This window comes from Oncorhynchus masou, chromosome 23 (genome assembly GCF_036934945.1).
Source record: "Oncorhynchus masou masou isolate Uvic2021 chromosome 23, UVic_Omas_1.1, whole genome shotgun sequence".
In the NCBI taxonomy this organism is placed as follows: domain Eukaryota; kingdom Metazoa; phylum Chordata; class Actinopteri; order Salmoniformes; family Salmonidae; genus Oncorhynchus; species Oncorhynchus masou.
Window position 1 is genome coordinate 38944658 of NC_088234.1, and position 27618 is coordinate 38972275.

Consider the following 27618-nt stretch of genomic DNA (forward strand, 5'->3'; position numbering starts at 1 on the left):
CTTGGAACTAAATCCTGCACACCCAGCAAATCTCCCAGGAAGATGAGGGTTTGCTATCCCTGGCACAGACGAAAATGGGAATGTAAATGCTACGACTGTCTGTATGGACTGTCTATTAATACCCAGAGGAACCAACATGTGTTTAGCCAGAGGGCTGCACATTCACTTCTCCATGCTGACTACCCACTTCCTGAGACAGAGAGAGAGAGGAAGCACATGATTCTGACCCCACACTATGTGAAGACCTGTGTCTGCATTTCGTACCACTGTCTCCGAGCTGTGTGTTTCTTTCTGTGTGTGTGGATGCCTATGTGTATGTAGGTCTGTGTGTGTGTGTGTATGTGTGTCTCCTATCTCCACAGTGAGCTATTGAGGACTGAAAGGCGTCTCTCTCTCACTCTGTCTGAGATGACGTGGCAGGTAATAGTCTCTTCTATTTAGTAGCATCATCAGTCCTGAGCATAGCCTTCTATAGCTCCAGACTATCACTGCTCTGTTGTGCTGGTGTCAACTCTGGGTATAGAGCATTAGCGCTATCATTATCATCTGAATGCCTCTCACAATTATCAATTATATGACTGACCGACTGAGCATTCAGGCTGTTGAATACATCTTGTAAGTTGGAGTGAGGGTCATGGTGTGAGATAGTTGTCGACTTTCTGTTGTAGTTTTTCTCAGTCTCTCTCTCTCTCTCTCTCTCTCTCTCTCTCTCTCTCTCACTGTGTGTGTGTTGACTCTGAATGTTTGTGTGTCCGGTCAGCATTCCAGATAGTGGTACCGAGCAGTAGACAGATGGAGTAGTGTCTGTGATTAACCTTTCCAAGACTCTACCCATGGACAGACAGAGACGAGACTCAGGTAATGACCAGCTCACTGTTCTAACAAGACCTGAGCTATGTTCAAATACCCATACTAACATACTGTATACTACATACTAATGACTATATGTATTTTATTCCCCCTAGCAGAGCTGGTTAGGCTGTTTTCATGCTATTTGGATAGTTGGTGACTGTAACTCTGCTGCTGGCAACAATTTTTAATTACCCTATTTGTCGACATTTACTGACACCGGCCATATTCAACGGATGTTGAGCGTTTGTAAATTCATCAGTTATTCTGCTCTCTGGCACACTCAGACACGAGTGCTCTGAAATCGGAGTAGAAGGCCAGAGCGAATTAACAATGACCATTGAGAACGCACAACAACTATACCACTTAGCTAAGGTAAGAATGACATATAGTTAATATACTGGCAGTTCAATGTATTAGTAGCCAACTAACGTTAGGTAGCTCGCTAACATACCAGTACGTACTGCTGTAATGATATGCTACAAGGATAACGTAGCCAACAAATTGTCAGCCAAGCTAACTGATTTGAAAAAGTCATTACTTTATTTACATTGCTGAACATGTTCTTAACATTTGTCATAATTACTTAAAGCAAAGAAATTGTATCCGCTCTCGTCGGACTTCGGCTGCATATTTTCTGCCATTTTCTTGAAATCTGAAAATGTTGTGAAGCCACGCCCATTTTCTGAAGAATTGTATTATCGGCCCTAAAAGCACAGAGTGTCCAGAGCTGGTATACTTCGTATTTTGGCGAATTTAGTACGACATCCTAGAACTCTTGGCATACTAACTCTATCCATACTATAACCAATACGCATACTACATACTCAATTTACATCACAAATAGTACGGTTAGTGCAGTTAGTATGAATATTCGAAACACAGCTCTAGAGTGTTTGGTGTCCACAGAATTTGCTGTTCTAAAATGATACGGACAGCATTTGTAGTCTTTTCTGGGTGATGGTGAATGGTTTACCTGAAAACAAGAGTAGAATAGTTTTACATACCTGGCTAGTAACATGAAGTGGACTATGGCAAACTGTGATTATGTGTGTTTGTGCATGTGCTTGAGTGTGTGTGCACCCTTCTGTGTCTGTCTGAATCATGCAGCAGGAGTAATATTAGAACTGAGCATGTGCAGGAGATGTCTACCCCTCGCAAAACCTCTAAATCCCTCTAAACATATACATCTCTCTCTCTCTCTTTATCTCTCTCTCTTTATCTCTCTCTCTCTCTTATTGGGCAGGGCTGTAAGTACACTGGGCTAGTGAGACAGAGAGAGCAGGGGAGAGAGAAAAGGGAATGGAGAGAGAGTGTAACTGGAAAGGAGAAAGAGAGGGAGAGTGGAAAGAGAGCCCGGAGGGTGCTTGACCGGAAGGAGATTGAGTGGCAGTAAAGAAGAGAGATAGAGAAAGGGTGGTGCCTCAGGGAATAAGAAACAGGGTGAGGCAGCAGAGTGAGAGGAGAGAGCAGTGTGCGTGTGACTGGGGGGATCCAGACATGGGACTAGCGCTGCAATGACAACCATGCTTAGCCCTAAAAACAGACAGACACGCAGGGGTAAGAACAATCTTTCATCCTCTCCTCCCCTCTTTCTCTCTGCAGCATCTCAGCAGTATGCCGGTCTTGCTGTCTCACGCTCTCTGCGACTGTTATAGAAACTGTGTCTCCATAATGCGTGCAGCACACTTTATCTCTTAGTGTTTTGGCTGTGTGATAGTTTACTTCTGTATTTGGATGATATGATTATTGCATCTCCTTGCATGTGATAAAGCCACTATCTGATGAGAGCTGTTCTCTCTTTTGCAGTCTCTGCTAGACTCAATGAAGTTTATGGAATTGATAACAATTGTTCAAGTATTCAGAACCCTTGACTTTTTCCACATTATGTTACGTTAAAGCCTTACTCTAAAATTGATGAAAAAAAATTGTCATCAATCTACACACAATACTCCATAATGACAAAGCAAAACAGGTTTTTAGCCACTCTTCAGTAAAAGGCACATGACAGCCCATTTGGAGTTTCTTAAAGGGCACCTAAAGACTCTCAGACCAAGATAAACAATATTCTCTGGTCTGATGAAGCCAGGGTTGAAATTCTGTGGCCTGAATGCCAAGCATCACATCTGGAGGAAACCTGGCACCATCTCTACGGTTTAGCATGGTAGTGGCAGCATCATGCTGCGGGGATGTTTTTCAGTGGCATGGATTGGAAGACTAGTCAGGATCGAGGGAAAGATGAACGGAGCAAAGTTCATCTTTGGACCTCAGACTGGGGCGACGGTTCACCTTCCAACAGGACAATGATCCTAAGCACACAGCCAAGACAACGCAGGAGTGGCTTCGGGACAAGTCTCTGAATGTCCTTGAGTGGCCCAGCCAGAGCCTTGACTTGAACCCAAACGAACATATCTGGAGAGACCTGAAAATAGCTGAACTTGAGAGCATCTGCAGAGAAGAAATTCCTCATATACAGGTGTGCCGAGCTTGTAGCGTCATACCCAAGGAGACTTAATGCTGTAATCACTGCCAAAGGCGCTTTGTCATTATTGGGTATTTGGTGTAGATTGATGAGGGGGACAAACAATTTAATACATTTTATAATTAGGCTGTAATGTAATATAATGTGGAAAAAGTCAAGGGGTCTGAATACCTTGCGAAGACACTGTATCAAAATACATGTTCTACCACAGCGACCATGTTATTTTTGTGAAGCCTATTTGATTTTGAGTTCAGACATATACAGTTTATATGTGAAAAATATTTCTAAGATCAATACTTTCAGTTTATCCAAATTCACTTCACTTGCGCAAATGGAAGGAAGCTTGTGCTGCGCATGATCAAATACACTGCTGTAAATCTGATTAAGGTGTTTACATGTCCTAATCATTAGAAAGATTGCTCAGAAAACCTCACGCCAATTAAAATAAGCAGAGAAGGGTGTTTTACATGACTAATGACAAACTTGGCCTTCAGCCATAATCAGTTTAATATCTAATCATTAGTATACCGTAAACGTACTCCTTGAAAATTATACACTCACTCCTTAAGAGCATAAATTATGTGAGTGAAGACATTCACGAGATCAGTCATTCATTCATTGCTCTGAACCGTGTATCTTCTAAAGAATCTATCCATTTTCCTTTATTTCTGTGCCCCAAAATGTTTAGATATATTGGTAAATAACCAGGCTGTTAGCTAGCTTGCTAATGAGGTAACATGACTGAACAAGGTGTAGCCTAAACAAATGCCCGTGAGTTTTTGTTCCGCCAGCCACTGTGATAGGTAGATACAATTTAAAAAATGACCAGCCAATACATTTATTTGCCACAATAACACCGGATTTGGATTTCCGAAACTGGTGGGACTGGTGTTTTGCTAGCAGTATTTCTGTACTATTTTTTTATTTTAACTAGGCAAGTAAGTTACAAACAAATTCTTATTTTCAATGACAGCCTAGGAATAGTGGGTTAACTACCTGTTCAGGGGCAGAACGACAGATTTGTACCTTGTTAGGTTGGGGGTTTGACCTTGCAACTTTCTGGTTACTAGGCCAACGATCTAACCACTAGGCTACCCTGCCGCCCCAAGCATGCAAAACAAAATACCACCTGATTGTTACACATGATCGTGATATCATATTGTTCTACCAGGTAAGCCTACTTTGCAGTTAAGATTTAATTTAGAAAGTTTCATGGGAAAGCCTTTAGAAATGACTGTTTCAGCATAACTAACTGGCTACACAAAGTGGTAGACACAGGCATTCCCATGTGTTACCTCTCAGAAAGTTGCAAAAAATTATTGCCAAGATAATCCACCCACCTGACAGATGTGGCATATCAAGAAGCTGATTATACAGCATGATCATTACACGGGTGCACCTTGTGCTGGGGGACAATAAAAGGCCACTCTAAAATGTGCCGTTTTCAGGGTGCGTGCAATTGGCATGGTTACTGCAGAAATGTCCAACAGAGCTGTTGCCAGAGAATTGAATGTTCACGTCTCTACCATAAGCCGCCTCTAACGTTTTTTTCAGAGAATTTGGCAGTCCATCCAACCGGCCTCACAACCGCATACCACGTGTAACCACGCCATCTCATGACCTCCACATCTCCACAGCTTCTTCACCTGCGGGATCATATGAGCGTGGGGAGGGAGGTGCTCAGGATTATTTCTGTCTGTAATGAAGCCCTTTTGTGGGGGAAAACTAATTCAGATTGGCTGGGCCTGGCTCCCCAGTGGGATGACCTGTTTCTTAAGTGGGTGGGCCCATGGCTGGGCCCATGCCCAGCCGTGGAATCCATAGATTAGGGCCTAATTTATTTATTTAAATTGACTGATTTCCTTCTATGAACTGTAACTCAGTAAAATCTTTGAAATTGTTCCATGTTGCATTAATATTTTTGTTCAGTTTACAAATCACTGATGCATTCTTTAAAGGTCCAATGCAGCCATTTTTATCTCAATATCAAATAATTGCTATTTAACATTTAAGTACCTTACTGTGATTGCTTTCAATTACAATACTAAAAAAGAAACTAAAATAGCTTCTTAGCAAAGAGCAATTTCTCAAGCAAGAATTTTGCTAGACTGTCTGGGAGGGGTCTGGCGAACCGGACCCCCCAATAGCCTCCGCAAGGCGTGGGGCCCACGAGCTCTGGGGGCCAATGCTCCATTCATCATTGTCTATTTTTAAATATAAATCATTTTAACAGTAACCCTCCAAAAAGTGTTTCATAAACTTTTTTAAATTTCCATATGTACTAGGAAGCTAAGTGTTTGCTTCTTGGCTTGATCAAAGTGCCTCAGACCTTGAAAAATAAATGATTGAAAATAAAGGGATATTGTAGCCCTTGATTCTGACTCTCAGTTCCATTCCATTACACATACGAGTCATTGGACAAAGGCGTCTTCTGTATGGGGGAGTTTTATTAAGAGTTGCAATGCTCGGTCTAAACATTAACACGTATTGTTTGCAGTACGGTTTTGGAAACATATAAGCGAGAAATAATTTTAAAAAAGGTTCAATTGATACACACGGCCATAGTTCCATGGTACATCGCTTGTTTGCGGAAAACAGACAGAAGACAGAGTGGACTACCTATGCTAATTAGCAATCTGTGTCTCCCAACACCTGTGTGTAAATAAAATACTGACTCCAAAAACGTGTTGTCAGCTGCAACTGTGTTAAAACCAGTTAAAACAGTGTACAACAAGTGTGTATTTTACATTTCTGAAATTATTTTGACGTGATATGAAAGTAGAGTGACTTATGTTTCTAGAACCGTACCGCAATTGAGAATTGATTGACGTTTAGATGGAGTATTTGGCTGTTTTGGCTTCCAGAGCCAGTTCACCCTTTAAACAGAACATGTAATGAATGTCGTTGTGAAACAGAAACAGACAGAAAGGAGTGGTGCTTCAAATACAGCAGTACTGGAACCTCTTTAATTCAGCCTCTTGCATTCTCTTTAATTGCCAGCCTCAACAGGTTGCGGGAAGAGATTATTAACTCTAGGCTATTGGAAGCTCTGGTTAAAGGGTGGCTACTTTGAAGAATCTAAAATCTAAAATATATTGAGATTTGTTTAACACTTTTTTTGGTTACTACATGATTCCGTGTCTTATTTCGTCGTTTTTATGTCTTCACTATTATTCTACAATTAGGAAAAGAGTGAAAAAAAACTACAGAATATTATTTAGTTTATGTAAAGCCAAGATTAAATCAAGAATAGTCTGATGGGTGACAATATTACCCTATCACTTTTACCCTTCCCCAGATCTGTGCCTCGACACAATCCTGTCTCTGAGCTCTATGGACAGTTCATTCAACCTCATGGCTTGGTTTCTGCTCTGACATGCACTATTAACTGTGGGACCTTATATAGATAGGTGTGTGCCTTTCCATATCATGTCCAATCAATTGAATTTGCCACAGGTGGACTTCTATCAAGTTGTAGAAACATCTCAGGGATGATCATTTCTAAACAGGATGCACCTGAGCTCCATTTCGAGTCTCATAGCAAAGGGTCTGAATACCCGTCGCCAAACCCACTGGCTCCAGGTCATCTACAAGACCCTGCTAGGTAAAGTCCCCCCTTATCTCAGCTCGCTGGTCACCATAGTAGCACCCACCTGTAGCACGCACTCCAGCAGGTATATCTCTTTGGTCACCCCCAAAACCAATTCCTCCTTTGGCCGCCTCTCCTTCCAGTTCTCTGCTGCCAATGACTGGAACGAACTACAAAAATCTCTGAAACTGGAAACACTTATCTCCCTCACTAGCTTTAAGCACCAGCTGTCAGAGCAGCTCACAGATTCCTGCACCTGTACATAGCCCATCTATAATTTAGCCCAAACAACTACCTCTTCCCCTACTGTATTTATTTATTTATTTTGCTCCTTTGCAACCCTTTATTTATATCTCTACTTTGCACATTCTTCCACTGAAAATCTACCATTCCAGTGTTTTACTTGCTATATTGTATTTACTTCGCCACCATGGCCTTTTTTTGCCTTTACCTCCCTTATCTCACATCACTTGCTCACATTGTATATAGACTTAGTTTTCTACTGTATTATTTACTGTTTTACTCCATGTGTAACTCTCTGTTGTTGTATGTGTCGAACTGCTTTGCTTTATCTTGGCCAGGTCGCAATTGTAAATGAGAACTTGTTCTCAACTGGCCTACCTGGTTAAATAAAGGTGAAATAAATAAAAAAAATACTTAAGTAAATAAGGTATTTAATTTTTAGATTTTTTTATACATTTGCTAAAGTTTCTAAAAGTATGTTTTAATTTTATCACTATGAGGTCTTGTGTGTAGCTTGATGAGGATTTGTATTTATTTAATCCATTTTAGAATAAGGCTGTAACGTAACAAAATGTGAAAAAATTCAAGGGGTCTGAATACTTTCCGAAGGCACTGTAGGTATGACACACAGTTAAATCAAGTTTATGACTGCACTGGTCCTTTAATATTATTTACATGTTGCCTTTGAATTGAATGAATCAGCACCTACTTTTTCAGAAACAACTGTACAGTGAAGCCTATCATTACAACAGTTATTATCTAGGTGATTTTCTTTCCAGGTTGCATAGCAAAATATCTAGGAAACAAAATGGTCGCACTTTAGAGCCCTGGTTAAGGATATGCATACATATGCATCTTACAGTGTACAATTCCACACTAGGGAGTTATAGCTTAATGAAATATTTGGTTGCTTGGCCCTCTTATCTCAGAAGGATATATTTCAATAGAAGATGGAGCTGATCATAGTGTACTGTACACACTACAATGTTGTATTTATTCCCGGTGATGAATTGTCGTTGTGGCTGTGTGACATGTCGGACTTACTACTGCTGTATATCACAGCTTACTACTACTGTAAGGGCTAAAAGTGTCCATCACGACAGCTGAGTGATAAACATAGTTTCTCTCACACGGTACTAATCACTGACTAATCACTGACGCAGTAGACGGCTCCAGGCCTACAGGCATGCGTGACATACCTTCATGCATGACTGGGTGGACATGGATGTGGAGGCAGCGAATCACAAGACTGAGACTAGGCACAGACTGTATGGTGTCCCACCACTTAACTCTTGCACTTGTCGTTCATCCACTCGCATTTGAAGAAGGTTTCGACTTGAGAAGATGGTGATCAGTGGTTATTTTACCGACCGAATGTGTTGCGCAGTACACGTAATCCATTGCGATCATGACTCTGCAAAATACAAGGGAGAGGTGGAGAGAGGGAGAGAGAGCTCAGCCCTGAGCTGTCCTCAGCAGAGACAAGGGGTGCAATTAACAAGAGAAAGATGAATAATTGATTCTCTCTCTGTCTCCTCTCGCTCTCTCTCTCAGCCTAACACTGAGGTTTATCCGATACACACCAGTGTCTGATGTGTCATTTCTCTTTTTATCAGTCTGTTATGGTTGTTCTGAGCTGTTGGAGAGAGACACATAGGACCTCTACAGCATTTATATCTACTCGTTTGGAGGGTTTTGTTTCAACCTCATTTCAACATACTTGATTCCTATAATCATCTGCCCCATTGGCTGTATCAGGTGTGTTAGAGCAGGGCTAGAGCAAAAGCCTGGACAGCCAGTAGCTCTCCAGGATGGTTTTCGATGACTGATAATAGACTGGTCCAGGTAGTAATGGATAAATCAGCATGTGCGGCTCAGACTCTGAGATCAGCCTGCTCTCATATTATAGGGACCTCAGTGAATAGGGGTTAGGGATGCTCTAGCTGTGTGTGCCTTTGTACATGCATAGGTTATGTGTGTGTTCATCTCTGTGGAGAATGAACTAGGATCCAGGTGTGTTAGAGCAGGGCTCCAGCAGCTGAGAGTTGTCCATTCCTGATAATAGACTGGTCCAGTTGATAATGAATAAATCATTATGCACGGCTCAGACACTGGAATCAGACTGTTCTCATAGGGAACTCGGTGGAGAATGATTAGGGATGGTGTGTGTGCGTGTGTTGCGTGCATCTGTATGTATATAGGTTATATGTGTTTGTGTTCATGTTTCTCTCCCCTCCCCCATCTATAACTCCCCAGCCCGCTCGAAGAGCATGGTGCTGGGCCGCTGCAGTTCTCCTCTAGGCCAGGAGATGACGTTGAAGGCCGGCTGGCTGAAGAGACAGAGGAGCATCATGAGGAACTGGCAGCTGCGGTGGTTCGTTCTCCACACTGAAGCACTGTACTTCTATAAGGACCAGGATGAGACTAAACCTCAGGTATACTACACTCTAGTTTAATGCACATATTCAGGACACTTTCAAGCCACTCGAAATATATCAAGACTGAAGGAGACTATGGAGTCTATAATGTTTTGTAACATTTCTGTAATGTTTTTCGTGCACAGCATGTATTCCTTCCCTGTGCTCTAAGTGATTTCAAACAGAGAGTTAAGTAATGTTTCTGTTTGATTATAGCAAACCACACAATGCTCTACCTTTTAATACTGAGTTCTCACCTTTCTTTGTCTCTCTGTTTCTGTCTCTCTTTGTTGCTCTCACACACTCTCTCTCTCTCTCTCTCTCTCTCTCTCTCTCTCTCTCTCTCTCTCTCTCTCTCATACTCTCATGCTCTCTCTCTCTGTCTCTGTCTCTCTCGCTCTCTCTCACACACACTCTCTCTCTCTCACACACTCTCTCTCTCACACTCTCTCTCTCACACACTCTCTCTCTCTCTCTCACTCTCTCTCTCTCTCTCTCTCTCACTCTCTCTCTCTCTCTCTCACACACACACTCTCACACACACTCTCTCTCTCTCTCTCTCACACACTCTCTCTCTCTCTCTCTCTCTCTCACTCTCTCTCTCTCTCTCTCTCTCTCTCTCTCTCTCTCTCTCTCTCACACACTCTCTCTCTCTCACTCTCTCTCTCTCTCTCACACTCTCTCACACTCTCGCTCTCAGGGATGCATCATTCTCCAGGGAAGTCAGGTCAGTGAGCTGTCGGCCAATCAGGATGAAGCTGGTCGCTACCTGTTTGAGATTGGTCCAGGTAAGAAACCATGGAGACATCTAAGCCCTCCCTCTGATGATGCACTTCCTGGTTCAAATCAAATTGTATTCATCACATGCTTTGTAAACAGCAGGAGTAAATTAACAGTGAAATGTTTACTTACAGGCCCTTCCCAACAATGCAGAGAGAAAGAAAATAGAGAAACTGTAGAAAAGTAAAACACATAATAAAAGCAACAATAAATACATGAGTAATGACAACTTGGCTATATACACAGGCTATCAGTACCGAGTCTGACTCAGTTAGGATCACCACTTTATTTTAAGAATGTGAAAAGTCAGGATAATAGCAGCGAGTGATTTATTTCAGCTTTTAGTTCTTTCATCACATTCCCAGTGGGTCAGAAGTTTACATACACTCAATTAGTATTTGGTAGCATTGCCTTTACATTGTTTAACTTGGCTCAAACGCGTCGGATAGCCTTCCACAAGCTTCCCACAATAACTTGGGTGAATTTTGGCCCATTCCTTCTGACAGAGCTGGTTTGTAGGCCTCCTTGCTCGCACACATTTTTTCAGTTCTGCCCACACATTTTCTATGGGATTGAGGTCAGGGCTTTGTGATGACCACTCCAATACCTTGACATTGTTGTCCTTAAGCCATTTTGCCACAACTTTGGAAGTATGCTTGGGGTCATTGTCCATTTGGAAGACGCATTTGCGACCAAGCTTTAACTTCCTGACTGATGTCTTGAGATGTTGCTTCAATATATCCACATCATTTCCCTCACTCATGATGCCATCTATAATGTGAAGTGCACCAGTCCCTCCTGCAGCAAAGCACCCCCACAACATGATGCTGCCACCCCAGTGCTTCACGGTTGGGATGGTGTTCTTCGGCTTGCAAGCCTCCCCCTTTTTCCTCCAAACATAACGCTGGTCATTATGGCCAAACAGTTCTATTTTTGGTTCATCAGACCAGAGGACATTTCTCCAAATAGTACGATCTTTGTCCCCATGTGCAGTTGCAAACCGTAGTGTGGCTTTTTTCTGTTTTTTTTAATGGTGGTTTTGGAGCAGTGGCTTCTTCCTTGCTGAGTGGCCTTTCAGGTTATGGCGATATAGGACTCGTTTTACTGTGGATATAAAAACGTTTGTACCTTTTTCCTCCAGCAGCTTCACAAGGTTCTTTACTGTTGTTCTGGGATTGATTTGCACTTTTGGCACCAAAGTACGTTCATCTCTAGGAGAGAGAACGCGTCTCCTTCCTGAGCGGTATGACGGCTGCGTGGTCCCATGCAGTTTATACTTGCGTACTACTCTTTGTACAGATGAACGTGGAAAAACTATAGAGCTTACATTTTTACCATTGGCCATTGTCCCTAATGCTACTTCACCACTAACCCGGTTTTCAGGGGAAACGGAACATTGGTTGAAAATACTGTACCCCTGAAACCGGATGTTAGTGTTTTCTGGCGACTCATAGGCTACTTCATTACATTGCCTTTCACCGTCAAAATCCGATTCGAGAGCAGTCAAGCTGTGATCGGCCCAGAAACCTGATGAATTGCATTTCAGTAGAATGCTACAGGCTCTGTTCATTACCTCGAATTTAAGTGAACGATTGCTGTTGCGATATTGTTTGGTGTGAGATTGTGAAATCCACGTGGGGATGCAATGTATTTGTGAGAACGCAGTAACTTCTGAGTCTTGACGTTTAGCAAGTATCTGCAAAACAAAACTAAAATCTCTGTTCTAGAATTCATATTTTGCGTGTTGCATTAATGTTCTGATCACTCAAAGTGACACTTGCAAGTGCAACTCAATTTTAATTTGCGTGACCCCTGCTGCCTGCGCGCTCGTGGGACCCGTCTTCTGCTCGCTCGACCACATTCTGCGCTCTCAACTGGCCTTTATGCTCGTGGAACCCATCCTCTACGCTCTCGACTCGGTGTTTGCTTGCTCAATTATGTCTGATCTTGCTCGACAGCTCCATCTCGCACGTGCTCGACTCCAGAGATCCATTTGACACCATACATATAGACAGACAGGACTGACCATGCCCTGTAGTATATAGGGGCTCCCGAGTGGCGCAGCGTTCTAAGGCACTGCATCTCAGTGCTAGAGGCTTTGCTGCAAACCCTGGTTCAATTCCGGGCTGTATCACAACAGGCCATGATTGGGAGTTCCATAGGGCAGCGCACAATTGTCCCAGTGTAGTCCGGGTTAGGGAAGGCAGGGGTTCACCATCAAATAAGAATTGGTTCTTAACTGACTTGCCTAGTTAAATAAAAAAATATAGAATAATAATAATAGTAGATTGATATTAGGAGCAGAACATCTTATATTTTAGTAATTTAGCAGACGCTCTTATCCAGAGCGACTTACAGTTAGTGCATTCATCTTAAGATAGCTAGGTGGGACAACCCCATATCACAGTATAGAAAGTACATTTTTCAGGAGTCAGAGCTAGTGCTGTTTTTTTTTCTGTGTGTGTTTTTTTTTTGGGGGGGGTCATGGTGAAGAGGAGGTTGGATGGCAGAACAGAATGCTCGGGTTGGGGTGTAGGGTTTGACCATAGCCTGAAGGTAGGGAGGGACAGTTCCTCTTGCTGTTCCGTAGGTATGCACCATGGTCTTGTAGTGGATGCAAGCTGCGATTGGAAGCCAGTGGGACTTGGGAAGGTTGAAAACCAGGTAGGCTGCAGCGTTCTGGATAGGTTGCAGAGGAGGGCGACACTGTGGAGAGGTCTTTAAGTGGCAGGCCTTCCCCGAGAGGAAGATCAGCTCCGTCTTGTCGAGGTTGAGCTTGAGGTGGTGGGCCGACATCCAAGTTGAGATATCTGCCAGGCATGCAGAGATGCATGTCACCACCTGGGTGTCAGAAGGGGGGAAGGAGAAAAGTAGTTGAGTGTCATCCGCATAGCAATGATTGGAGACACCATGTGAGGATATGACGGAGCCGAGTGACTTGATGTATAGAGAGAAGAGGCCTAAGAACTGAGCCCTGGGGGACACCAGTAGAGAATGTGGTGCAGACACAGATCCTCTCCACGACACCTGGTAGGCGCGGGCTGCCAGGTAGGATGCAATCCAAGAGTGTACAGAGCCTTAGACACCCAGCCCTGAGAGGGTGGAGGGGAGGATCAGATGGTTCACAGTGTCACTGGCATAGTTGCACCACCAACATCTAGTGGTCTACTCAGAAAAATACAAAGATTGGCACCACTGTTAAAGGCTCTTTGTATGGCACATAAGCACAGAGCATTGCATGATGACACTGACAATACCAATGACAAAGTACTATGTAGATGGCATCAGTGCTAAAGACAAGCACAGTGCTCATGAAGACATCAACAGTGCACTCTGCATATAGTTACCAATGACAATGTACTAAGCATACAGAATCAATTAATCACTTTCCACCTACCATACTTGATGCTAGTGGTTCATGCATTGTTTTTAAATCCCCTCAGAGACTGAAAAGTATGTGTTGAAATGTACAGTGTTGGCGTCATATCGGTTGCTCACACAAGGTGTGTGTGTGTGTGTGTGTGTGTGTGTGTGTGTGTGTGTGTGTGTGTGTGTGTGTGTGTGTGTGTGTGTGTTGTGTGTTTGCAGGAGGCAGTGGAGAGAGGGATCGTTCAGGTCTGAGCGAGTCTTTCCTGTTGATGGCTAAGTCTCAGAGTGACATGGAGGAATGGGTCAGAGCCATACGAAGAGCTATATGGGCCCCGCTAGGAGGAGGTAACACACACACACACACACACACAAGCACACACATGCTCATACACATACTCAAACACACAGACACACACACACACACACACACAAACATAAACATGTAAAGTCTTGTAAGAGCAAGTTGATTGTGTGTGTGTGTGTGTGTGTTCTTGGAATCTGGGTGTCATTGCTCTAGGTATTTTTGGGCAGCATTTAGAGGAGACAATGCAGTGTGAGAGTGGGTGTGGCAGCAGCAGCAAGCCTCTGGTGCCTCTGCTGGTGCAGCAGTGTGTGTGTTTTATACACCAGCACGGCCTAACGGAGGAGGGGCTGTTCAGAATGCCTGGACAGACCAATCACGTACGAGAGCTGCAAGATGCCTTTAACTGCGGGGAGAAACCACTGTTTGGCAGGTAGAAGTACTTTCCCTTTACATCAACTTTTCCTTCACAGGTAACACAGCATAACACAACGTAAAACACAACATATTAGAGGGCTCCCGAGCGGCGCAGCGGTCTAAGGCACTGCATCTCAGTGCTAGAGGCATCACTACAGTCCCTGGTTCAATTCCAGGCTGTATCACAACCGGCCATGATTGGGGGTCCCAAAGAGCTGCGCACAATTGGCCCAGCGTCGTCCGGGTTAGGGTTTGGCCGTGGTAGGCAGTCATTGTAAATAAGAATTTGTCCTTAACTGACTTGCCTAGTTAAATAAAGGTTAAAAACAAATGTAAAAACACAACACAAACAGGTAGATGAGCTCTATTGTAATTCAGTCATAATTCTTATGTTTAACAGTAACACTGATGTCCACACGGTGGCGTCCCTGCTGAAGCTGTACCTCAGAGAGCTGCCAGAGCCTGTGGTGCCTTTCAACAAATACACAGAGTTCCTCTCCACTGCTCAGCTCCTGGCCAAGGACCAGGAGGAGGTGTGTGTGTGTGCGTGCACACGTGACTCACATGTGCCCCTTCTCAAAGTAGTAATGCTCTCATTCAAATCCTAATGAATAATGATATTGGGGCTTTGTCTTTTTGAAGGGGATCCTTGAGCTGGGCAGGCAGTTGAAGAGTCTTCCTCAGGTCAACTACAACCTCCTCAGATACGTCTGCAGGTAAAAATATGCTCTACCAGATGGTTGAGTTGCCCATTAAAGGAATGCTATTAAGTCAAAGCTAGTGATAATGGGCAATAAAGACATATTTTTATGGGATTTTTTTGTCTGTGCAAATATAATACATAAAAAAATCCATATCATTATTTACTGTCTGCCTGTTATCTTCAATATGTTTCATAATATCATTCCGTACATGTCATTAAACTGTAAATGCATACATTTACATGCATTTGAATTTTCAGATTTTGACACACAAATGTAGCATATTTTATTAACATTTCATATCCTTATATAACTAAGCTTATCTTCCATTATAAGTCAATTAAGCAGACATAATGAATATTAATGTTTTTTTTATTATTATTATTTAAAAAGCATATGCAAATTCCAATACAGTTTACTCTAATTGGGCAGCTCAACCTGCTGGTTGTGTAACGGCGTTCTTCGTTTGTTGAATGAGAGTCGGACCGAAATGCAGCGTGTTGGTTACTCATGTTTTTTAATGAAACAAATGAATCGCGGTACATGAAATAACTGATATAAATAAATAAATAACAACAAAATGGAACGTGAAACCTAATTACAGCCTATTTTTTTATAAAAAAAATACTTATTATCTTCAATACCATTCATTCTTTACAACTCATAATTTACATACATACTCAAATAATGGTATTTTTAATTAAACTAATTAAACTAAACATAAACCCCCAACAAAACCTCAGGGAGCATCTTCCCTCCCCGTCACCCTACAAAATATCTTTCCCTATCTCCCCGTCCCTAATCTATCCTCTTACAAATCTAAATGACACCCAGCCCTAAACCCCCCTTCCACCTCTCCCGAGCAGCATGCTGCCCCCACTTCCTCTCCTCCCTCTTCATCCTCCCCTCAAATCTCCTTCCACTCTCCTCACTATCCCTTCCACCCCCAATCTCTCCCTGTCTTCACCATGTTCTGCCTTGCTTCCCAGAGCCCCCGTTTAAAGAGACTCATGAGAAGCCAGAGCAGAAACCTGTCCCTATCCGTCCCTCTCGCTCTCCCTACACCCCTCTCTAACTTGGCCCACGTCAATACAAAATCCCCCTTTACCAAACCTAACACCCGTGCCCTAGCCCATACTATTCCGGCAAAGGCACAGTCCCAAAAGACATGGCGCACAGTCTCCTCCCTGCCACAAGAGGATCTTGGACAGGTGGGGGATTGCACCAAACTATACCGGTACAAGATGGAACGTACCGGCAAACACTTATGAAGGCTCAACCAATTCAGGTCCTTGAGCCTGTTGTCCAGACCCCGCGCCTGCATTCCCTCCCAGACCACTTCCGAGATGCCCACTACAGGCGCCGGACTCCCTGCCTTTCTGACCTCCTCGTACAGGTGCCTATGATCTAAACCTACTCGGGCAACTTCAACCTCAGGGTGCGCACGCAGCCACTTGGCCGCATGACCAAAGTGCCACGGCAGCTGTTCCGCCCGAGGACCCGTGTTAGACCACACCATTATGCTTCTCGCCTGATACGAGAAAAATACCCGCAGGAGGAACCGGACGGGTGTATCACTGGCTGAGCAAGCTCCGTTAACAAGAAAGAAACAAAAATTGTGTCCAGCTTGAGGGGGAAATGTGGTACCCCCCTACCTCCCTCCCCGATGGGACAGATCATGCGTGCCCTGGCGACCCACTCGCACCTGCCACTCCACATAAACTGAAACACAAGCCTCACTAGAGGCCTCCTCAGACAAGCCGGCAATGGGTAGATGTATGTCAAATACAAAAGAGACGGCAACACATCCACCTTTAGGACCAGGACGTTGCCCATAAAAGACAAATACCTAGCTTTCCACATTGCTAGCTTCCTCTGTACCACTGCGATACGCATGTTCCAGTTTAGCGTCGCTGAGCCGGAGGTCTCAAAATGGACCCCGAGAATCCTCAGGGCCCCCTCACAGAGAGATAACCCCCCAGGCACATCCGTTCTACCGCGCCATCTTCCGAAAAACTTGACGGAAGACTTTGCATGGTTCAGAACTGCTCCCGACGCTCGGGTGAAATCCCCAAAGATGGCAAGGGACCTTGTCAGGCACGAGTCCTTGCACAACAGCAAGGAAGTGTCGTCGGCGTACTGCGTCATCTTAACACGCAGTCCACCACTTCCAGGGATCTGCAAACCTTCCACCCCTGTGTCTGCCCTAATGGCAGCCCCCAGAGGCTCCATGTACAGAACGAAGAGGAGAGCCGAGAGTGGGCACCCCTGCCTGACCCCAGACGAGAGGTCAAAAACGTCACCCAAGTGACTATTTACACTAACTCGGCACCCCGCTCCGACATATAATGTACGAATCCATCCTATAAACTTCTCCCCAAATCCTAATCGACCTAACACTCTGAATAAAAAGGATCTATTCACGCGATCGAAGGCTTTCGCCTGATCTAGCGCTGCTACCATAAAAGGCAGTCCTCTATCTTCAACCCAAGCGATGGAGTCCCTGATTAACTGTAGGTTCCATCTAATAGAGCGGCCCTCTACCCCGCACGTCTGATCCTCATGAACGACGTAGGGAAGGGTGTGCAACCGGTCTGCTAAAACCTTTGCAAGTAGCTTGTAATCTACACACAGCATGATCAACGGCCTCCAGTTGCCAAGGTCTGTTACTTCCCCCTTCTTATATAAAAGTGACAGCACACCAACAGCCATTGATCCCCCCGGGACCCCCGTCTCAAGGATGGCCTTCAAGACTTCGAGGACCACTGGTCCAAGTATACCCCAAAACTTGAGATAAAACTCAGCCGGCAGCCCATCCATCCCAGTCACCTTCCCTTTTCCCATCCTCCTAAGAGAGCTCTCAACCTCTTCTAGTGAGATCTGGGCCTCCATCACTTTTCTAATGTCCTCCGGCAACCGCCTGGACAAGTGTTCTAAAAACACATTTCCCTGCTCTACATCTATTTCCCTTTCCTTAAATAAACCTTGGAAATGATCAGTTGTCACCCTGACCATATCCTCTGGTTCTCTAACCATTTTCTTCCCTAACACCATGCATTACCTTCCTACTCTGTCTTGCCCTAACCAACTTAAAGAACATAGCAGAACAAGTCTCATTATGTTCTAGAAAGCCACTATGCGCACGCTCCAGGAAAGCTCGAGCCTTCCGCTCCTGCAAATCCCTGAGCTGCGCCTTTAGGGTTGCGGATCTCTCCCAGTCAAACGACCCGCCGAGGTTGCCTGCCTCGTATTCGAGTTCAATTAACCTTTGGATACGATCCACCTCCCTCCTCTCCTCCCTTTTTTTCCTCTTGCAATACCCTATTATAAAAGCCCTAATCCTCACCTTAACTAATTCCCACCACTCTAACACCCCTTCACACATGGACCGGAGGCCCTCAAGCCTCCTAAAGAAACCATAAAACCCGTCAACAAAAGCCTGCTCCTCCAGCACATCCCGATCTAGCTTCCAGTACCCCCTACCAAAGAGGCAGACTGGCGACCCCACCTGCAGGAGCACCCCGTTGTGATCCGAAAAGAAAACAGGCAACAGCCGCCCAGACAACTTACCCAAAGACCTGGGTACAAAAATATAATCGAGCCTCCGCTCAACCCCCCTGGAGTTACGCCATGTAGGACTGTCCATTTTCGGAGTAGTGTGCATACCACTATCTACCAGACCATGGCAAGCCATTAGCCTGGCAATGGCGCCTGCACTGCTATCCCCCCCTCTTCCTAAATCTGTATTAAAATCCCCCCCTATCACTAATTTCCTATTTGTGACACACAGAGGCGTCAGACAGTCCACCATCTCCCTCCTGTCTGCCACCACCTGTGGCCCATACACCACCACTAATCTAAATTTGCAATCCCTTATCGTGACATCCACCCCTATAACCCTCCCCTGCATTACCACAAAAGAATCCTCCACTTTTACCTCCCTGTGCCCACACAAAATCCCTACCCGCGATGAGTGCACCCCCCTACACCCCAAACCGACTCCCCCTTGTCCCACTCCCTCTTAAATCTACTAACATCCCCTCCATCTCTCAGGTGAACCTCCTGTAAAAAACTAAATCAAACCCCACACCCTCCAAATAACTAAAAACCGCCCTCCTCTTAACAATATCTCTTAAACCCCTTACATTTAAACTAACAAAAGTAAAATTAGACTCCATGAAAAAATAAAACATGCAATACACTCAAATTCTAAACCCAGACAGAAAAAAAAAAACAGGAGACTCACCCGATGCTCCCCTGCTCCATATCTACCGGTGAGAACACCATCCGTAATCCCGACATCCCCCCCTCTTCCTCCATCACACCATCCCAGGATGCAGGAATAGTGTTTGGCTCCGGGGTGCCCTGCACCCTGGGTCTACCCCCACAATCCTCCCCCTCCCCAGTGTTGCAGCTGGTTTGGAAAAAAATTGGGGAGGCTGAGTCCCCAAACAAAAAACTCCCCACCTCCTCCTGTACCCAGTCCTGAGTCTTGTTAGGTGTGTCCCCACCCAAATTAAGTTGAGAGCCTGGGGAAACCAGCAGCAACCAGAGGTTTCTCCCACCCCCATCACTCTCTTGGCCATCCCCTCCCCCTCACTGTCGGCCAATCGCACCCTCCTCTTCATTCTCTTCTTTGGTGATGGCGGCAGTGAAGAGATACCACCCTCCCCCCCCCGCCAGCTCCTCCACCATACCCCTCATCTCTTCCACCAGGGCACTTTCCCCCCAGTCCACTTGCTCTTCCACCGTCTCCTTCTCCACCACTCCTCCCTCGCTTTCTTCTCTCTCATGCTCCTCCACTCGGTTGCCTTCTTCCGCCTCTTTTCCTGGTCCTCCTACTCCCGTGCCTTCCGTTTCCTTCTCTCTTCCATCCGCCTCTTCTTGCTCCTCTTCCTTCCTTGTGGCCTTCCCCTCTGGACTTGTACTCTTGTCATGAGGCGTGCTTCCTTCCCCTCCTCTTCTTCCCCCATCCCCCGCTCCTGCTCCCCCCCCCCCAGCCGCAGACACATATGACCTCTGACGGGCCGGGCACCTCCGCCACAGGTGTGCTGACGAGGCACACCCATGGCACGTCTTAGGCTTGTCACAATCCCTCGCCTCGTGATCCTCAGATCCACAAAATCTGCATTTTCTCATGCTGCACGAGGCGAAAATGTGTCCGTAGGCCATACAGCGCCTGCAAAATGGGGGCTGACGTGCATAAAACAACGTCCCCCTGTCAGCCCCAAGGGAGAACATAGCAGGAGGATGGAGGTAGCCACCATGTCCCTTTGGGTCCTCCCTGAGGAGGGCCTGGAAGTCTCTCCTCCCATTCCAAAACCCAAGGGAGTCTTTGAGGTGCCTAGCTGAGGAGACGTTATCCATGTATCTCCCCAGAAAAGCCCTCACCTCTTCGTCCTTAACGTAAGGGTTGTAAATGTTGACAGTTACAACCCTAAAGTTATTCTTCGCCAGGCTTGTTATTTCATAGTGGCTCATCGGCCTCTCACCTCCCACTGCTCTTGCCCTTCTCAGGATATCATCATGTTTCTCCTCTGTATATAGTGCCACGTCGTATGCTCCCTCCAACGAGTTGCCTTGGAAACAAAACACGTCCTTCACCGTCAGCTTTAGAATCCCCATCAATATTATCCTTCCAAAAGATTCCCCTCCTAAAGGCTCCAACTCCTTTTCTTTCCAAGCAAAACGAATCGTGTTGGCCAGCCCAATCCCAGGGACCGACCGTGTTGATGTATTTAGCACCATCTCCGCAAGGAGAATGGCGCTCGTTCTCTTCTCTTCCAAAACAAGAAAAAAAGAAAATCCAAAGTGTCCGAGCCTATCTGGTGAAACTACACAGAGACAGGAACAATCACCCACGAAATACAAAGTGAAACCCAGGCTACCTAAATACGGTTCCCAATCAGAGACAACGAGAATCACCTGACTCTGATTGAGAACCGCCTCAGGCAGCCAAACCTATGCAACACCCCTACTCAGCCGCAATCCCAATAACTAAAAAACCCCACTACGAAATACAACAACATAAACCCATGTCACACCCTGGCCTGACCAACTAATTAACGAAAACACAAAATACTAAGACCAAGGCGTGACAGGTTGAGATGTTTGCCCTGTGTTATCTATCAAAGTTTAAGTAATGTAAACACAAATTATTAATTTATGGCCTATATGTAGTGAGGCTAAATACACATATTTCGCAGAACAATCATTTTGCCGATTTTTTCTTCTTGGTGTGCCAGTTAAAGGGTTAACACTTGAAATAGATGTTTAATGGCATCAACAGGCAGCTGAAACAGCAGAATGAGGCAGATCACACATACTGTGGCAACAGCATGACTCACCACCACTTCTCATACTGTATCTGTCTCAGTTTCGAATCCAACTGAACATACGAGAGTTGAGATTTTCAGACAATCTTGGAGGAAATAAAAATTTCTCCTCGGTTTTATTCTTACCAGCCTTTACATGTGCATGCATATATGCGTGTGTGCTTGCATGTGTGCATGTGCACTATAGATTCCTAGATGAGGTCCAGTCCCACTCAAGTCAGAACAAGATGAGTGTTCAGAACCTGGCCACCGTGTTCGGGCCCAACATCTTCCGACCCAAGATGGAAGACCCACAGATCATGATGGAGGGTAGATACCAGCACATTTTTCTCTGTGATGACACGTGCTATGAGCAAACTAACCGCAACATTTTACATATAGGGGATTTGCTCAAGTTGAAACTTGTCTTTTTACAATATCAGTGAGAAGGTATGCATTGTTTAAAGAGTTTAAAGCCAATATATGTAATGTATTTCTCAGCTAAACAGCAGCCCTGCTACTTTTTTGCTATAATCTGTGGGATTAGGCTGGAGAAAGCATTTTCATTGTTTGGTGTTAGGTTCTGAACAAACTGAGTAAAAACTCAAATGGACAACTAGGAAAAGCTGAAACCAAGTTTATTCACCCACTGCGTCAAACAGCTACAAAGACATGTTTACACAAGCACATATATTTATACCCTCCTACTAGGAATATTCAACTCCTTGCACATCTCGACAGCCAATAAATACTTTGTTGCTAGTCAGGAACTTAACTGGTTCCTCTCAATGGTGTAGTCATGGCCCTGCCTCATGCTAGAACCTTCGTGGGCATGGAAATATATGCATGTGGGATAGGACTATTCCTTCTCACTTCATCTGACCTGACCTCGGGCCGAATTCCTTGCTCCTCCCTAATCCACAGCTGTCCTAATTGATCAGTGACTGAAACCCTTTGCCTCCCTCCTTAGGAGCCATGAGATTGAACAATATTATGTTTTGACAGAATGTAAACTTTCTGCACTCCCCCCTCCTCACTCAGTAACTTTTCCATACACCTAGTTCTTATCCCCCCTCCATTGACCCCAACATGTACAGTAAATTCCTTATACATGTAAAGTAATCATTAAGTTCTAGTATGGAAACATGATCAAATATATATTTCAAGCTAGAATCCCACACTGGAAAAGGGGTACATACAAATCCTCTAACTAACGATTAGCTTTTTATTGCATCCTGCAGGTAGTTCCCAGGTGCAGCACCTGATGACTGTACTGATCAGTGAACACTCTCGGCTGTACCAGGGGCAGGCAGAGACTCCCAGGGAGGACCAATCTGCCCCTTCTCCAACTCCCTATCCCCGGGTCCCCCCGATTCAGCGCTGCAGGGTGGAATGGCTCTCACAGGAGGACATCCTGCCCCCCAACCCCGCCAAGGACTATCCATCCCTGGAACAGACCCCTAACACCCCAAGTCAGGAACCACTTCAACCCCTCCTGACCTCCGCAGTGTCCTCTCTTGACACTGACCGCCCTGGATCAACCCCCAAGGAAAGAACCGAGGGAGATTCTGAGGGGATGAATGGTGGAAGAACAGAAGAAAAGACGGAGAGAAAGAGTGAAGGAAAGAGCGAAATAAAACTCTTGGGTGGTAGTGGCGCAGACCTTGGCCCCAGTAAACAGTCCAAAAGCCAGTCTTCATGGAGGTCCTCTTTGAAGGGTAGGTCCGGGTCAGGGGGGGTAAGGGGGAAGTTGGGGGGGTCAGCAGTTGATGTGTCGACAGTCACCGGAGGCCACTGGCTGATGAATGGCCTGACGTCCTTCCGGAGTCACCGACGGACCGCTTCGACTGGCGAACGACTCAAAGAGTCCTCGCTTTGCCTGAAAGAGACACATATAGAATCTCCGCTAGACTCATATACTGAGTCCTCTTTGTCACTAAAAGTCTCCCAAAGAAGCTCGCTAAAAGACTCATCTCCTTTACATATAGACTCCTCCTGTTCTACTATAGTCTCCTCCTGTCCCAATATAAAGCCCTCCCAATCTGTTAGAAACTCCCCCCATTCCAACAGGCTCTCGACCTATGACAACGTTAATGTCACTCCCTGCAGTCTGAGCTTGCCCATTGGCAGCCCCTCCCCCTGGACCTCTTGTGAGATCCCATTGGCTGAATCTACAGGAAGTGAGCACGGAACACTGATTTCTGGTTTAGGGTCAGGGCAGTCTGTGGCAGGGCCCTCGACACCTGGGGACAGTAGCTCTCCTCTAGAGCTGTGTGTGAGCAGCGCTGACTGGAATGAGGGTGACCCTGGAGATGACATCACAGGTCAGAGGTCAGGGGTCAATGAGGGTCTGTTCAGCCTGGTGACGGAGTTGAAGGAGGAGCTGAGGAGACAGAGGATCAGCTATGAGACACGCATACACAAGTAAGAACTAGCTTGTGTCCTTGTTGATATGGCAATGTTATGTTGTGGTGTTTGTGTATATGTGAGTGTGTGCACATACATGCATGTGTGCACATCCACGCGTGTGTGTCTGCTGTACTCTCAAACCTCTCTCTCGTGATGTTCTCAGGTTAGAGGATTCGTGTTCAGGTCTTCGTCTCCAGTCTGGTCGTTTAGAAGAGGATCTAGGCCAGGAGAAGAAGAGATTATTCATGTTGGAGATCCAACTGGGGAACTCGGAACGCGCAAGGCAAGATGCTGAGACTCGGAATGTTCTCCTGCAGAAAGAGATGGAAGAGTTATTTGCTACACTGGGGAACCTGACCACTGGCACAGATACCAGCTAGACCTGAGCAGACAGCATTAGCCCACCGAGCAAAAGCCTACAAACTGGGCACAAACTGAATGAATCAACATAATATGTCAACGTATAGCAACATGGAATTTATGTGGAAAATGCATTTGATTTGAAAAAAGTCATGAACGTAAAATGTTGTTTTGAGGGTGATATTTCAAAGACGGGATTATGTCATCATGGTAACCAAATTTCAACATAGACAAACCTTGTATCAAATATGTTGAACTTGTACCTTTAAGAAAACATCAGATCTTCAACCTTATATCCACGATTTAAAAAAATAACTATAGGCTGGGCAGCACCTCCTACTGGATAATGTATCTATAGCTACCCTTTGGTCTCCCATCCAGGGTTTTAACCAAGCCTAGCCCTGCGTAACTATGATATTTGTCACTGACTATCACCAATGTTCTATTGCGAGAATGATTGTTAAGAGATCTCCACTTATTCCACAAACTGGAATTAAAGCCAGACTAAATCAGTGGCACAGATGGAACTATCCAAGCAGAAGACACATCTCTTTCAAATGTTGATATTTGGATGTGTTGACAACCAAACACAATTCAATGTCACTTTTGAAATACTATAAATAACCTATAAACTTGTCGACAAATTGTATGTTGGATTCACTTCTCTAACTCAACCAAAAATACTTTTCCCACATTTTGTTACGTTTACAGCCCTGTTTTTTTCCCTCATCAGTCTACACACAATATCCCATAATGACAATGAAAAAAAAATGTTTTTGTGCAAATTTACATAAGTATTCAGACCCTTTACTCAGTACTTTGTTGAAGCACCTTTTGCAGCAATTCCTACATCAATTATTCTTGGGTATGACACTACAAACTTGGCACACATGTATTTGGGGAGATTCTCGCATTCTTCTCTGCAGATCCTCTCAAGCCCTGTCAGGCTGGATGGGGAGAGTCACTGCACAGCTATTTTCAGGCCTCTCCAGAGATCTGGTTCAAGTCCGGGCTCTGGCTGGGCCACTCAGGGACATTCAGAGACTTGTCCTGAAGACCCTCCTGTATTGTCTTGAATGTGTGCTTAGGCTCTGAGGTCCTGAGCTCTCTGGAGCAGGTTTTCATCAAGGATCTCTCTGTAATTTGCTCTGTTCATCTTTGCCTCGATCCTGACTAGTCTCCCAGACACTGCCGCTGAAAAACATACCCACAGCATGATGCTGCCACCCCCACTATGGATGGTGCCAGGTTTCCTCCAGATGTGACGCTTGGTATTCAGGCCAAAGAGTTCAATCTTGGTTTCATCAGACCAGAGAATCTTGTTTATCTTGGTCTGGCCGTCTTTAGGTGTCTTTTGGCAAACTCCAAGCGGGCTGTCATGTGCCTTTTAATGAGGAGTGGCTACCATCTGGCCACTCTACCATAAAGGCCTGATTGGTAGAGTGCTGTAGAGATGGTTGTCCTTATGGAAGATTCTCCCATCTCCACAGAAAAACTCTAGAGCTCTGTCAGAGTGACCATCGCGTTCTTGGTCACCTCCCTGACCAAGGCCCTTCTCCCCCGATTGCTCAGTTTGGCCGGGCGGCCAGCTCTAGGAAGAGTCTTGGTGGTTCCAAACTTCTTCCATTTAAGGATGATGGAGGCCACTGTGTTCTTGGGTACCTTCAATGCTGCAGACATTTTTTGGTACACTTCCCCAGATCTGTGCCTCGACACAATCCTGTCTCTGAGCTCTACAGGCAATTCCTTCAACCTCATGGCTTGGTTTTTGCTCTTGTAACGGATGTGAAACAGCTAGCTTAGTTAGCGGTGGTGTGCGCTAAATAGCGTTTCAATCAGTGACGTCACTTGCTCTGAGACCTTGAAGTAGTAGTTCCCCATGCTCTGCAAGGGCCGCGGTTTTTATGGAGCGATGGGTAACGATGGTTCGTGAGTGACTGTGGTTGATGTGTGCAGAGGGTCCCTGGTTCGCGCCCGGGTATGGGCGAGGGGACGATCTAAAGTTATACTGTTACACTCTGACATGCACTGTCAACTGTGGAACTGTATATAGACAGGTGTGTGCCTTTCCAAATCATGTCCAATCAGTTGAATTTACCACAGGTGGACTCCAATCAAGTTGTAGAAACATCTCAAGGATGATCAATAGAAACAGGATGCACCTGAGCTCAATTTCGAGTCTCATAGCAAAGGGTCTGACTACTTATGTAAATAAGGTATTTCTGCTTTTTATATTTTATAAATGTGCAAAAATGTTGTTTTTTTAACTGTTTTCGCTTTGTCATTATGGGTTATTGTGTGTAGATTGCTGAGGATTATTTTTTTTGCATTTAGAATAAAGCTGAAACTTAACACAATGTGGAAAAAGTCAAGAGGTCTGAATACTTTGCGAATGCACTGTATGTAGAGAACGGTTCAGAAAATGAGGGATCATTTAATGAAAGCCATGTAAATACACACATCTCTCATTTTCAGCATCTATTGGTATATTTAAAATGCTCTGATCTTGTATTATTTAGGGTTAGAAAAAACAACTGGTTTGTAGAGCCTTTGCGCGCAAAATAATGATGAATAAAACAATAGAACATTTTCCCACGTGAAAACCTCTCACATGTAAACATTTTAATTGGTTGATTCATGTGAAAACTGTTACATGTGATTGTTTTTCACGCGAACTTGCAATTCCACATGTGAAAGTGAGAATTTAATGTGATATATTTGAAACTGCATATTCAAATTATTTTTTTTACATGTGATTGTTTGCAATTTGCAATTCCACATGTGAAAGTGAATCTAAATTGCATTCTCATGTCAGAAAACTCCACATTTACTCCAATGTTTGTAAACGAAGTAAATGTAATCAAACCATATATAACCTAAAAACATGCTTTAATTAAACTATAATATTGAAATCATAGATGGTCAGTTCTTGCAGCCATAGCGTAGTCTATGGATTTGAGAGCAGTTGCATTTCTCCAGCCCCAGACCTTACATTTTTTTTGCGAAACTGTGGTAGGGATCATACTTATTTCATGTTTAAATGAAGGATTGCAACTTTAAACACCTTTAATAGAGTAGTAGTGTCATTATATGGTGCAATCCTCTAGTGAGTGAGTTACTTTTGTGCCATTAGTAGCAAGAAAAACTGAAGTCGAGAAGAAAATTGTTATTGTTGCAAACAAAAATAATGATTGAAAGCAAAACAAAATATTGCAAGGAAAACATTTTTCATGCGAGAGCAATAAATTGTAAATGGATGCAAAAAAGTATTTTCAGTTAAACATTTTTTTGGTAACGCAATTAAAATAAAACATAACCATCTTTCCTGCAATTTTCCCTATCTTTGATTGTTAACCTGGCCTTTTTTCCAGTTGCACGTTTTAGCAC

The 27618-nt window shown here is 44.5% G+C and overlaps 1 protein-coding gene across 5 annotated transcripts; it reads left to right on the plus strand.

Moving 5' to 3' along the window:
- On the plus strand, window positions 1-27555 carry LOC135510802 (rho GTPase-activating protein 22-like). 5 transcript variants are annotated; one of them, XM_064932025.1, is made up of 11 exons: window positions 1-420; window positions 761-858; window positions 9420-9598; window positions 10281-10368; window positions 13949-14074; window positions 14247-14463; window positions 14848-14980; window positions 15090-15163; window positions 21671-21792; window positions 22704-23886; window positions 24035-27555. In XM_064932025.1, the coding sequence occupies exons 2-11, from the start codon at window positions 834-836 to the stop codon at window positions 24249-24251; spliced, it is 2364 nt and encodes a 787-aa protein (XP_064788097.1). In that variant the 5' UTR covers window positions 1-420; window positions 761-833; the 3' UTR covers window positions 24252-27555. The 5 variants fall into 5 exon arrangements, with proteins under 5 accessions (XP_064788097.1, XP_064788098.1, XP_064788099.1 ...); XM_064932026.1 differs by lacking the exon at window positions 1-420 and adding an exon at window positions 437-615; XM_064932027.1 differs by lacking the exons at window positions 1-420; window positions 761-858 and adding an exon at window positions 883-1224.
- The last annotated feature ends 63 nt before the right edge of the window (window positions 27556-27618 follow it).